The sequence below is a fragment of the Myotis daubentonii genome, chromosome 10, assembly GCF_963259705.1.
Source record: "Myotis daubentonii chromosome 10, mMyoDau2.1, whole genome shotgun sequence".
Taxonomy (NCBI): Eukaryota; Metazoa; Chordata; class Mammalia; order Chiroptera; family Vespertilionidae; genus Myotis; species Myotis daubentonii.
In genome coordinates, this window is record NC_081849.1 from 86075749 (window position 1) to 86088636 (window position 12888).

The following is a 12888-nucleotide window of genomic DNA, read 5'->3' on the forward strand; positions in this document are numbered from 1 at the left end:
TTGTGATTAATCACTATGCTTTATGTTCAATTTGTAACAACGAAATTGGGGGTCACCACAACATGAGGAACTGTATTAAAGGGTCGTGGCATTATGAAGATTGAGAACCACTGCTCTAGATATGATTTGTAAATATTTTCTGTGACCTGTCTTTTCACTTCTTGATGGTGTCTGGGCCCTGGCAACCAGTTGATGTGTCTCTCACATTGATGTTTCTCTCTCTGTCTCTCTCCCTCCCTTACTCTCTCTCTAAAAATGAATGGAGCCCTGATCGGTTTGGCTCAGTGGATAGAGCATCGGCCTGCGGACTCAAGGGTCCCATGTTCGATTCCAGTCAAGGGCATGGACCTTGGTTGCGGGCACATCCCCAGTAGGGAGTGTGCCGGAGGCAGCTCATCAATGTTTCTCTCATTGATGTTTCTAACTCTCTATCCCTCTCCCTTCCTCTCTGTAAAAGATCAATAGAATATATTAAAAAAAAATTTAAAAATGAATGGAAAAATATTTTTGGGTGAGGATTAACAACAAAAAGAACCAACCAATGAGTGCATAAATAAGTGGAACAACAAATCAATGTTTCTTTCTCTACAACCAATTAAGTTTTTAAAAAATAAATAGTACCCTGTAGTGATTTCTCACAGCACTCAGGGCAAGATGAAACCCAAGTCCCCCCCAGGCCCGCCCTCTGCACTTCCTGTTCCTGTCCTCACTCACTGTGCTCCAGCCCCCAGGGACAGATGCCAGCCTCTCCAACTCCTGGTATTTCCACTTCCTGTGCTTTTTCCTGTTACTCCTTTCCCTATTTCCTTTGGGTCAGTTTTTAGGCTCAGGACTTTCTATTTTTTTGAAAATAAATGTTAATACATCTTTTTTGTCATTATTTTTAAAAAGTATATTTTTATTGATTTCAGAAAGGGAGAGGGACAGAAACATCAATAAGAGAGAATCATTGACTGGCTGCCTCTTGCACAACCCCTACTGGGGATCGAGCCCACAACCCAGGCATGTGCCCTTGACTGGAATTGAACCCGGGACCCTTCAGTCCGCAGGCCGATGCTCTATCCACTGAGCAAAACCAGCTAGAGCTAACTTTGTATTCTTAAAAGTTGAGGGGATGCCTGGCTGACATGGCTGTGGCTGAGCATCGACCTATGATGGTTTGATTCCCGGTAAGAGCACATGCCCAGGTTCCGGGTTTGATTCCCAGTGTGGGGCATGCAGGAGGCAGCCGATCAATGATTTTCTCTCTCCCCGTCTCTCCTTTCCTCTCTGAAATCAATAAAAATATACTTTAAAATATTGAGGAGGGAGACTTTGGCTTCCAGGATCCCTAACTGGGGCCGAGTGCAGGCCCTGGGCACACAGGACACCCGCCTGCACATGGCCACCCTCATGCAGGACTGGAGGGCTGTCCGGCAAGCAGCAGGGAGCATGCAGGATAAAATAGATTCTGAAGAGGCTTCTAGGGCAAAGGACTCAGGTGTGGCCTCGAGGATGGGGTGACCATCAGGAGTTCCCGCTACTGGAGGGGACCCCATGTCCACGCCCAGGCCTTTCCCTGAGCTCTCCCTCAGGGCTGGTCCCGGAGGCTAAGGCTGACCAGTTGTGGGCTCAAACTGGGACTCTTGTCAAGAGGGGACCCTGGCCCTGTGGGGATGGGGACCCTGCTGGTGTGTCCACTTCTCTGAGAGCCACTTGGGCTGGCTTCTGGGTGGGGATGCTGACCAACAACAGGTGCCCAGGGGACCCACCAGGCCACGCAGAGGGACCAGGAGCAGGGGTGCTGGCCTGCGGGCACATGAGCACAGGCGTGGGGGTGAGGGGCAGGTGGAGGCCTCAGGAGAAGGCGGCGGAAAGAATGACTCGCAGACAGGTTCACGGATAACTTAGTTTACAAGTCAAGCCAAATGCAACGCAAAGTGTTTTCCTTTTTTTAAACCAAAATAAATAAATCAGATCTGTCCCTGTGACAGGTGAGGGGGAGGCCCTGCCTCGCCCCCCTGACAGCTTTGGCACAGCAGAGAGAATTCCCAGTTGGGTCTCCACGGTGCGGAAGGGGCCAGGAGAGAAGTCTGGGCTGTGCGGGGCCGAGGGAAGGTGGCCAGGGAGCAGGACCGTCAGACCCGTGGCCGCCCTGGCTGTGGGCCAGGTGGAGCTTTCTGACCACCCTCCCTCTGGCCATGCACTCCGGGACCCTCTGAGAAGTGCAGCGGACACTGGAGAGCGGGCCTGCCCTGTCAGGTCAGGTTCAGGCCCTGTCAGCTGCCCCACCCACTCCACAGGGCCTCTGAGGGCGATGGCTCCTGCCAGGGTCGGGCTCCACCCAGGAAAAGCCGCCCACCTGGTGCCAGTGCAGGACCCCCTGCTGGGTGGTAAGCCCCATGGGGCTGTTCCTGGGGTGGAGCTGGGCGTGGGGCTGGCCGACCCTCCCAGGACTCCTTCAGGGCGCCCTCTCCTCCAGCTCCCACAGCCTCTGAAGGCTGCTCAGTAGAGAAGCTTGGAGCCGGGAGCCGGCCCTGTGAGGACAGCAGCAGGCTACTAAGGGGCGAGGAGTGTGGGCAGGCGGAGGCACTATGTATTCTTTAATTGAGAAGCGAGGGCAGTGGTGGGCGGAGGCTGTGGCCCAGCGGCCAGGCAGCATCTACGAGAAGTTCTTGAAGGCATCCAGGTCGAAGGCCGTGTCTAGCAGGCGCTGCAGCTCCGTAAGGTGGGTCTTCTTGTTGCCGGTGGCCGGTGCTGCCGCGGGGTCTCGGCCAGCGTACCTGGGGGGACAGAGCAGTGATGTAAGGCCACCCGAGGGCCCGGATCCCCGGCGCCCGGCCCCACGCGGGTGCCTACCACACGGGCTGGGCCCGGATCCCCGCCGCCCGGCCCCATGCGGGCACCTACCACACGGGCTTGGCCCGGTTGATGGTGGTGCGCAGCCGGGGCTTGACGTAGTCGTAGTAGCCCTGGTTCTTGTGCTCCTCCTGGCACCAGGCCAGGTCGGCGTTGGGGTACTTCTGCACCTCCTGCAGCAGCAGGTCGAAGGGGAACGGCGACAGCTGGGGGAGAGGGGCTGGTCAGGAGGACGTTCAGAGCAGCGGCGAGGCTGGCATACCGGCCGCCGCACCCCGGCCCTCACCTGCTCGATCCTCGTGATGGCCACCTGCTCCACCATGTCCCGCGCTTTGCGCTCGCGGGTGAGGTCGTAGTACACCTTGCCGGTGCAGAACAGGAGCCGCTTGACGTTCTCTGGGTTCTGGGCTGCAGGGCCATCTTCTGGGATCACCCGCTGGAAGTGGGTCCCTAGGAGAGAACCCGGACCTGGCTAAGGACACCCAGTGTCTGCTGCCCATGCGAGTGAGGGACCACACAGCAGGGCGGCAGGGCTGACGCCAGGAGCCCCTCGGCCTTGGATGCCCTGGAGTTTTCCAGCCCAAGGAGGCCTTGGGAAACACATGCAAGGAACAGCCTGTGGGCGCACGGTCAGCCTGGGATGGCGGACGACCCCGTCCACCCTTCAGAACAGACTTCAGGGGCCACTGTGTCTAGAAAAGCACCCCGTGGCCATCTGCTCCGACCCCTCAGGAGCTCACAGACACTGGAACTTTCCACACAACCCTGCCAACAGTCAGGAGCTCATGGCTGGGATCAGGCCCGGGGGACAAGGCTGACCTTGGGAAGCTGCGTCCAAAATGAGGCGCTCACTTAGCGAAAGGAGCGAGGACCAGAAGGAAACCACCTCCAGGTGATAAAGGCCAGATCAGAAAGCCCACAGCGCACACAGTGCTCAGTGGTTCAAGACAGAAAGCTTTCCTCTAAGGTCAGGAATGAGGGCGTCCACTCTCACCACCTCTACTCAACACAGTGCTGGGGGTCCAGCCAGAGCATCGGGCAGGAAAAGGAAATAAAAGGCACCCAAACTGGAAAGAAAGAAGTAAAACTCTGTGTAGATGACACGTATTACGTGTAGAAAATCCTAAATATTCCACAAAAAAACATCAGAACTAAGAAACACACTCAACAAAGTTGCAGGATAGAAAATTCAACAACCAGAACTCAGCTGCAGTTCTGTATACTAACAACAAACAACCCAAACATGAAACTAAAAGAACAACTGCATTTGAAATAGCACCAAAAAAAGAATAAACACTTAGAAATAAACTTAATCAGGAAGGTGGAAGACTTATTCTTGAAACTACCAAGTATGCTGAAATAAAGAAGACACTAATAAGGGGAAAGACACAAGTTCATGGACTAGAAGACTGAATATTAAGATGTACATATACTCAAAGCGATCTACAGATTCAATGCAATCCCTATCAAAATCACATTTTTTTTAAATTTTTTGCAGAAAGAGAAAACTCCATCTCCTAGAGACCCACTTCCAGTGGGTGATCCCGGAACTCAGAAAATGTCAAGCCATCCTAATGTTCATGGAATCTCAGAGGATCCCAAATAGCCTCAACTGTCCTGAGAAAGAACGAAGGATCCAAATTCCCGATTTCACAACAGAAAGCACACTGTAAAGCACAGTGGTCAGCACAGCGTGTCCTGCCTGGCAGGTGGTCCTGCCTGGTGGGCTGGGCTTTGTCCCAGGCACTGAAAGGCTGCGCTGGACTCCCGGCCAGGGCACCCAGCTCCTGTTTTATGTGATGCCATGATAAGGAAATGTTCCGTATCCAAAACAAATAAGCAAACACCGCAGGTGGACCTGGCATCAAGACAGACCTGCAGGCCCTGGGGTAGAACAGAGAGCCCAGACCTAAGTCCTCACATCTGTGGTCAAGTGACTTCTGACAAGGTGCCGAGACCACTCATGGGCAAAGGCCAGTCTCCTCAACAAAAGTGCTGGAAAAACGGCATATCCACAGGCAACGAAGCTGGACCCTTACACCATATGCCGAAACAACTCAAACGGTTACAGACTTGACAGAGAGCCAGAATCACACACTCAGAAGAAAATACGGGTGAAAGCTCCACAACGCTGGCTTTGGCAGTGATTTCCTGGAGGTGACATCAAAGGCACAGGTAAAAGCAACCAAAAACAGACACATTTAACTTCATGCAAATTAAAAATTTTCATGCATCCAAAGACAATACACAGAATGGAAGAGAATAGTCGCAAGTCATGTATCTGACAAGGTATTAATACCAGCATACAGCCCTGGCCGGTGTGGCTCAATGGATGGAGCGTCGGCCTGTGGACTGAAGGGTCCCAGGTTCGAATCTGGTCAAGGGCACATGCCCGGGTTGTGGGCTCGATCCCCAGTAGGAGGCAGCCAATCAATGATTCTCTCTCATCATTGATATTTCTATCTCTCTCACCCTCTCCCTTCCTCTCTGAAATCAATAAAGATGTATTAAAAAATATATATCCAGCATATGGAGAGAACTAAATTGAGCAACAAAACAATCCGCAATTAAATAATGGGCGAAGCCCTGGCTGATGTGGCTCAGTGGATAGTGTCGGCCTGTGGACTGAAGGGTGCTGGGTTCAATTCCAGCCAAGGGCACAGGCCCAGGCTGCTGGCTGGATCCCCAGCAGCAGGGGGTGTGCAGGAGGCAGCTGACTCCTGATTCTCTTCCATCATTGATGTTTCTATTTCTCTCTCCCTCTCTGAAATCAGTAGAAATATATTTTAAAAAACTGGGCGAAGGACTTGAACACACTTCTCCAAAGAAGGTACGCAAACAGCGATAAGCAGAGAAGATGCTCAACATCCTTATCATTAGGGAAATGCAGACCCAAACCACTCGAGCGGCACCTCAGGCCCTCAGATGCTATGACACAAAAACCAAAACCCACGCGCTGGCCGGATGCAGAGACGGAACTGTGCACCGCTGTGCACCTGAAACGGTGCGCCACCGCCTGCACCAGCCTGGCGTGCCTCCGAAAATTAAAACCACAACTACCCACCACCCAGCAGTCCCCCTTCTGGGCACTGATCCATAGATCTGAGCAGGGGCTCGAAGCACCTGTGCCCCAGGCTCCCAGCAGCCGAGCTGGAGATGGCTGAGCCCATCGAGGAGGAGGGTGAGCGCCGCTTAACAAGCACCGAATGAGACCGAGCACCGAACAGCTCTACCAACTGACTTATCTTTCTTCAATAAAGTTGCATGAATAAAAGGATACATTTCTCATGCATTGCAAATGAAATACCATGTTTTTTGTTACTATTTTACTCTAGTGTTTTACTTTTTGGTTGTATCAAACTTGTGCATTGAATATAATCATATTCTTTAAAAAAAAAAAAAAAAAGGATAAAAGATAAACCAAGTGTGGTCCACCCACACGTGGACTATTGCTCAGCCAGCCTTAAAAAGGAAGGAAATCGGACAAAGTGGCTGGACCTCGAGGACACGATGCTGATGGACTAAGCCAGATACTTCATGACCCCTCATGGGAGGTCCCCAGAGTCAAGATTGAGAGACAGTAGCTGGGGTGCAGGGCTGGGCAGGGAGGGGGTCAGTGTCTGAGAGGACCGAGTGTCAGTTTGGAAGAGGGGAGCTCTGGAGATGACAGAGGTGGCTGTACACTTAACTGGGTAAGATGGTACGTTACCCAGATGATAAAATATTCAACAAACAAGAGGTTTACCTTGACTGGAGCCGAAAGGGGGCCCCACGGCTGGGAGGGGGTGAGCTCCCTGGCCCTGAGCCAGGGGTGTGGGGCCTCACCCCATCCCAGTGAGTGTCAGGTGACACGGTAGCCCTCCCCTACGGGGCCTTTCCAGTCCCTGGGGGTGACCTGTGCAGCCTCAGCAGCAGCACCTAGGGTGGGGTGAGCTCTGAGCTCAGCCTAACTTTCCTGCCTCTAAGGTCTTGGGAGGCTCCAGGCCATGGCGCAGACCTGGGGAGACGTGAGGCACACCTTGGACCAACGTGCACACAAGCTCAGACGTCTGGGCTGTCCTGTTTGGGGGTCTTTACCCAACGACCCAGAAGTGGCACGGGTCGCAGTGGAGGCAGCGGGAGCTCCAGCCCCAGAACACAGGCAGGACCTCCCTGCCCGCCTGCACCCACCTGGGAGCATCTCGTCGAAGCTGGTCCTGGCCTCGGGGTGCCGCAGCAGGGACTTGGGGGTAAAGACGATCAACTGAAACACAGGACCACAGGCTCAGGATGGACCAGGTCCTCAGGTCCCAGAAGGGTCAACAAGAGGGGCTGCCCTCCCAGCTCTGTGGTCAGGACCAGCCACAGGTCAGGAGCGTGATGAAGAGGAAGGATGAGGCCGTTCCCTTGCCCGCCTCTCCTCGGCTGAGGGGCTGGGCCCTGCTGAGCCAGGCGTCTGCCCGAGTCACCCCCTACCCCCCAGGAAAAAGCCCTCCTGTCTGGCGTGCTGCGGGCCTGCGTGGCCTTGCAGTTCAATCTGCAGCAACAGAGGTGCTCTCCCTCTGGGATCCCCGTCCTCCAAGCTCCGTGCCCCACCCACCACCACCCATTCCCACGTCGCTGACAGGGAGAGCCACTGACCGGCTTCCGGAAGGGCAGGAGGATCTGGCGGCGCAGCACGTGGAAGAAGTTGCCGGGCGTGGAGCAGTTGACCACCACCCAGTTGCAGTCGTAGAGCTGACTTATGTCGAAGTTGTCCTCCTGGAGGTTCTGCAGGGAGGACAGGAGCTCAGGGACGCAAGGGAGCTCCTGCCCTGTCCTCACTCCGCCCCTGGCTGCTGACAAGGCCGCCTGGCCAGGAAGCCAGGCCCCACCTCCACCCGCCCTCCTCCCGACAAGACCGACTCCTGGTCACTCAAGTCTGATCAGCGGCTCGTTCCTTAGGGCATCTGCCTGCATCGGACACAGAGCAACTCCCACGGCTTCCACGGCCACACCTGCTCCGAGCCCTCGGGAAGCCTCACTGGGGGAGACCTGCATCGGGGCCCCTGCACCCTCCCTTGGCCACGGCACCCCCCTCACCGGCAGGACATCGGGGTCGTCATTGCACATCTGCAGGAACCGCTCGGGCCTGGCGGAGGAGTGCTCTGGGCCCTGGAAGCAGATGCGGTTCAGCCTCATTTCCGTCTCCACACACCCCAGGGCTCCCTCCTGCTGGCAGCGCCCCCCCTCTCCTCCCTCCCCCATGGCATAGGGCGGGGCTGAGCTCACCATGCCCTCCATGCCATGGGGCAGCAGGAGCACGATGCCGTTCTGTCGCACCCACTTGGCCTGCCCGGGGCAGATGAACTGGTCGATGATGCACTGGGCCGTGTTGTGGAAGTCGCCAAACTGGGCTTCCCAGAGCACCAGGGCGTTGGGGCTGGCCATGGCAAAGCCCAGCTCAAAGCCTGCGGACAGAAGGGAGTCAGGAGGGCAGGGGCAGGCGGGGAGCGGGGAGGAGGGGGCAGGGGCATCGCTCACCCAGGACCCCGTACTCCGACAGCGAGCTGTTGCACACAGTGTAAGGCGCCTGGTTGGGCCACAGGTGGTTCATGGGGATGCAGGTCTTCTTGTCCACGTTCTGGTCGTGCAGCACGTGGTGGCGGTGGCTGCGTCAGACAACACAGGTGAGCGGCAGGGCCGTCCTAACAGGAGGCGGCGCGGGGCGGGGGGGGGGCAGCGCAGGCAGGGGGATCGTGTCCTGGGCTGAGAGAGGCCCTCAGGCCGTGCCATGTTTCCTGGGAGAGAAGCAGTGACACCCCTCACCCCCCCCCTTCGAGGGCCTGGCGCTCACCTGAAGGTGCCACGCTCCACGTCCTGGCCGCTCAGCCGGATGTGGATGCCCTCCTTCAGCAGGGAGCCGAACGCCATGTACTCCGCCAGGGCCCAGTCCACAGTCCTGTTCTTCACCAGTTCCCCGCGCGTCTTCAGGATGCGGCTCAGCCCTGCAGACACGGTGCTCACTGCCCGCCCGCCTCCCAGGATACGAGCAGCCGCGCCAGGAGAGGGCAAGGGGCGTGTGGAGACCAGGCCAGGCAGGGGCCATCACAGCCCCTCCTTCCTCCACGGCTCCCAGCGAGGACCACACTGGCAGGAGTGAGGGAGCCAAGGGCTTCCTGCCTCCCACCAGCCATTGCCTTGGACAGGCCGGGTCCCAGGCAGGTGAGAGCGGGTCCCTGGGCCTGCCCCGTGGCTCCCGAGTCACAGCCCTCACCTCCGTGGATGGTGAAGTTCTCCACCGGCACGGAGCTGGCCACGCTCCCGATGTGCGTCAGGACCTCCTCCTCCAGCCCCGTGGAGGGGCAGGTCATGCTCCGGGGCTGCCCATCCAGTGTGAAGAAGCCTAGGACAGAGGCACCCGCTGACGCCACACCTGGCTCCTGAGACACTCTGGCGAGGCCTGGGCGCTCCCGGGAGGGGGCTGGGCCGTGGGCGACGCCTCACTCACCAGGCCAGGGGGAGTCCAGCCAGTGCTTGATGTGCAGGATCTTCTCGTCCTTGGAGCGGGCGAAGGCCTCCTCGCAGATCTTGTCGTACTTGGAGATCTCCTCCTGGAGGGGTGGGCGCCGTGTCAGGGGGCGGCAGGCAGAGCCTGGCCTCGGCGCTCCCCACACACACCTCTCAGATCCATGTTGCCCGTGGGCCCTTCTCCACGTGGGCAGATCCTGCCACTCTCCCATCCTGGTCCAGGTCTGGCTCTCGCGCTGACGCAGTCACTCCCCGCCCGCCGCAACCCCGACGGAGCCCGGGCGCCCTCCCCAGAAGCCCCACTCCCACATCTGCCACGAGCTGCTCTGGTCAGCCTCCTTCTGAGCACCTAGGACCCACCAGGCACACAGCCCCTCCCCACCCCCCCAGCTGGACCTGCACCCGCCTCTCACCCCGCCAGAAAGTGGGCGGGGCCGTGGCCCAAGCGGAACACCCATCCCCGCAGAGTCCTCAGGCGGGCGCCCTGCCCCTGCCCCCATCAGCAGGGAAACGCTGCAGGCGAAGCACTGCGCATCCCCAGGGCAGCCAGCGAGGGGTGACGCACCTCGTACTCAGGCTGGTTGACCACGCCCTGTGCCACCAGCAGCTCCGCGTACTTCTGCAGCACCGGTTTCTGCTTGCGGATCTGCTTGTACATGAGCGGCTGTGTGAACATGGGCTCATCCATCTCGTTGTGGCCGTTGCGCCGGTAACACACCTGGGGACAACCAGGCACCAAGCGTCAGGGGCCACGTGGAGGGCGGGCTCCGAGGTCCGCCTCAGCCTGCCTCCTAGGAGGGTCCTGCCCGGCTTCCGGCACACCAGGCTGCTTTGCCTCAGGGACAAAACGGGTGACCCGAGAACGGCCGGGCGGGACAGGACCCCGAGTCCCTTCTCCCACAGCTGACGCCTGCGGGCGGGACACTCGAGGGCAGCAGGTGACCACTCACCAGGTCCACCACCACGTCCTTGTGGAAGGTGTTCCTCCACTCGGCAGCCACCTTGCACACGTACATGACGGCCTCGGGGTCGTCAGAGTTCACGTGGAAAATGGGGGCGTTCACGACCCGGGCCACATCGGTGGGGTAGGGTGAGGAGCGGGCCATGCGGGGGTCCGTGGTGAAGCCGATCTGCAAGGGGACACAGGCTGCTGGGCTGGGTGTGGGATGGTGGGGCTAGGGGCGGGGCCAAGGACAGGGGCGTGGCTACGCTGCTAGAAACCGGAGGCCTTGGCTGCCTTCTCCCGGGGTTACCTGGTTGTTGACCACCACGTGGACAGTGCCGTGGGTGGTGTAGGAGGGCAGGTCACTCAGGTGGAAGGTCTCGTACACGATGCCCTGGCCAGCGAACGCGGCATCCCCGTGTAGAAGGATGGCCATGACCTGCAGGCCCGCAAGGAGACCACAGACCCAGTGTGGCACACTGGAGGTTAAGCCACAAGCAGCTTTTCTAGCAATGTGTTCTGAGGTCCCTCCAAAGTGAGAAGGAAAGTGCAGGGGCTGGGTCAGGAACCCCTCCAGCATCTCGCCTGCCCCACATCCTGCATGGTCCTGGGCCCTGGGTCCTGAGGGGCCCTCCTGACGACTCGGCAACGGCCCACTCCACACCAGGACAGGCCTGCGCTGACCGCCCCGTGCCAGTGATCAGCTTGGATCCCCAGTGCCCGTGGTAAGAACAGTGGCAGAGCCGTGGGGGAGCCTGTATCTTGTTCCTCAGCCCCCTCCCAGGCTGCACGGGAGACAGCTGCCCACTTGACATCCTCCCTGTGGGCCGCCCTCTCTCTGTGGCAGGCGTCCATCCGAGCAGGAACCGATCCCGGTGCCCGCCAGCAGTTTCTCTTCTGATGCCCAAGCACAGGACGCACAGACTCCGGTCTGCGAGGCAGAGCCCTGCGCACTGGCCTGGTCCCACCTCTAGGTCTGACCCTTCATCCGGCCCCTCTTCCACCTGCAGAGCCTCCCTCCGCCCACCTGCCAGCGCCTGCTGTTGTGCAGATGTACGGAGGGGCCGTGTACAGGCCGAGGAACCCAGGCTTCCCACGGCGCCCCCCTGTCTGTTCACGCCTCACCCCTCAGGCCACTCGCACCTCGAAAGCCTCCCCGCCCGCTCAGTGAGAGCACCTGTCCCTCAGGACGTATGCAAGACGTGCTCCGGCCCAGACCTGGCGCCCTGAGGGCAAACCAGCCCGCAGGCAGGACGCCCCGGCTCTGCCCCCAGCCACTCCCGGGCTCTGCGGGTCCAGCAGCCCTGTGGCCGCACCTTCTTCCCCTCGGTGTCCCCGCAGTAAAACTGTTCGGCCTTGGTCTTGCCCATCACCACGGGGTCGGCGGCCTCGAGGTGGGAAGGGTTCGCCACCAGCGACAGGGTGATGTTCCTGTCCGTCACACGGTTGATCCGCCGGTGGTACATGCCCAGGTGGTACTTCACGTCCCCAGAGCCCTGAGGACAAACAGGGAGGCTGGCTCCAGGCAGCACATGGAGCCTGCGTGTCCCCCCCACCCCCAGACTCCTCCGAGAAGTGTGGCAGGCTCTGCCCAAGACGGCGCCTGGTGGGGGCTGCCGGGCCGCTGCACGGGGACGCCACCCTCCATCCCCCGGAAGCTGGCCTGGCAATCCCCCCGGAGGCAGTGCCACACTGGCGTTCCTGGGGACACCAGTGCCTCACCTCGTCGGCGGCCTCCAGCTTTGAGTCAAACTGACAGAAAATCTGTTCCAGCTCCTTCCTGATGACGTTCGCCAGCACGTTCAGCCGCCCCCTGGGACACACGGGGCCAGGGGTCAGCAGGCCCCTTCCTCCTCCGAGGGACAGGCAGCACCTTGGTTTGCTGCCCGAGAGGCGGGGAGGCCAGTCTCCGTTCGCCCGCCTGAGGCCGACGAGGGGAGGCTGCTGGCACCCGCAGCCCTCGCTCAGGTCAGCGGCCTCTGCTGTGACCCTCAAGGGCTCTGGCTTTCACTTTTATAAGACACAGCACCAGGCCAACACGCCTGCCTCAGCCACCTGTGGCCTCGGGCGGGAGGGTAACTGCAGGGCGAGGGGTGCTGAGGTGGGTAAGGGGAGCGGGCGGGCGAGGGGCGCCCCGGGCGGTATCGGTACCTGTGCGGCATCCCCATGATCACTTGGTCCACGCCGTTCTCACTTGACTTGTCGATGATGGTCTTGAGGGCCGGAATCAACACCTCGCAGCCTTCCAGGCCGAAGCGCTTCTCGGACGACCACTTCCGCTGCAGGAACTCCTCGAACCTGGACGGAGCCCCGGCCTGAGAGCAGTCCAGGGCTGACCGCTCCCCAGGGCTGGCATCCCGCCCGGCTCAGCCCCGCCCAAGCGCCTCCCCACCTGGTGGACCGCACGAGCCTGGCCAGGAGAGTACGCTTCTCCTCATTGGTGAACTGCATGACCCCCGGCGTCTCGAACTTCCGCCGGATCCACTGGCACTGCTCCAGGTCGTTGATGAACATGAACTCCACCCCGATGTGCTGGCAGTAGGCGTTCTGTGCCACACAGCCAGGCGCACAGTGGGTCAACGCCGCTCAGCCAGACACCTCCCTCCCTGACCCACCGA

The 12888-nt window shown here is 59.4% G+C and overlaps 1 protein-coding gene across 4 annotated transcripts in view; it reads right to left on the minus strand.

Moving 5' to 3' along the window:
- Positions 1–1874: 1874 nt before the first annotated feature.
- Positions 1875–12888, minus strand: part of OGDH (oxoglutarate dehydrogenase) — a 39793-nt gene continuing 28779 nt past the window's right edge. For all 4 annotated transcript variants that reach the window (XM_059655970.1, XM_059655972.1, XM_059655969.1 and 1 more), the window contains 18 exons: positions 12663–12817; positions 12422–12568; positions 11993–12083; positions 11587–11766; positions 10581–10709; positions 10278–10457; positions 9893–10045; positions 9308–9410; positions 9074–9202; positions 8654–8804; positions 8341–8468; positions 8089–8267; positions 7900–7971; positions 7459–7587; positions 7009–7081; positions 3125–3288; positions 2890–3044; positions 1875–2762 (listed from right to left, as the gene is read on the minus strand). In XM_059655970.1, coding sequence (XP_059511953.1) covers positions 2642–2762; positions 2890–3044; positions 3125–3288; positions 7009–7081; positions 7459–7587; positions 7900–7971; positions 8089–8267; positions 8341–8468; positions 8654–8804; positions 9074–9202; positions 9308–9410; positions 9893–10045; positions 10278–10457; positions 10581–10709; positions 11587–11766; positions 11993–12083; positions 12422–12568; positions 12663–12817 — 2439 coding nt within the window. In that variant the 3' untranslated portion in view covers positions 1875–2641. The remainder of the gene's footprint in view (positions 2763–2889; positions 3045–3124; positions 3289–7008; positions 7082–7458; positions 7588–7899; positions 7972–8088; positions 8268–8340; positions 8469–8653; positions 8805–9073; positions 9203–9307; positions 9411–9892; positions 10046–10277; positions 10458–10580; positions 10710–11586; positions 11767–11992; positions 12084–12421; positions 12569–12662; positions 12818–12888) is intronic.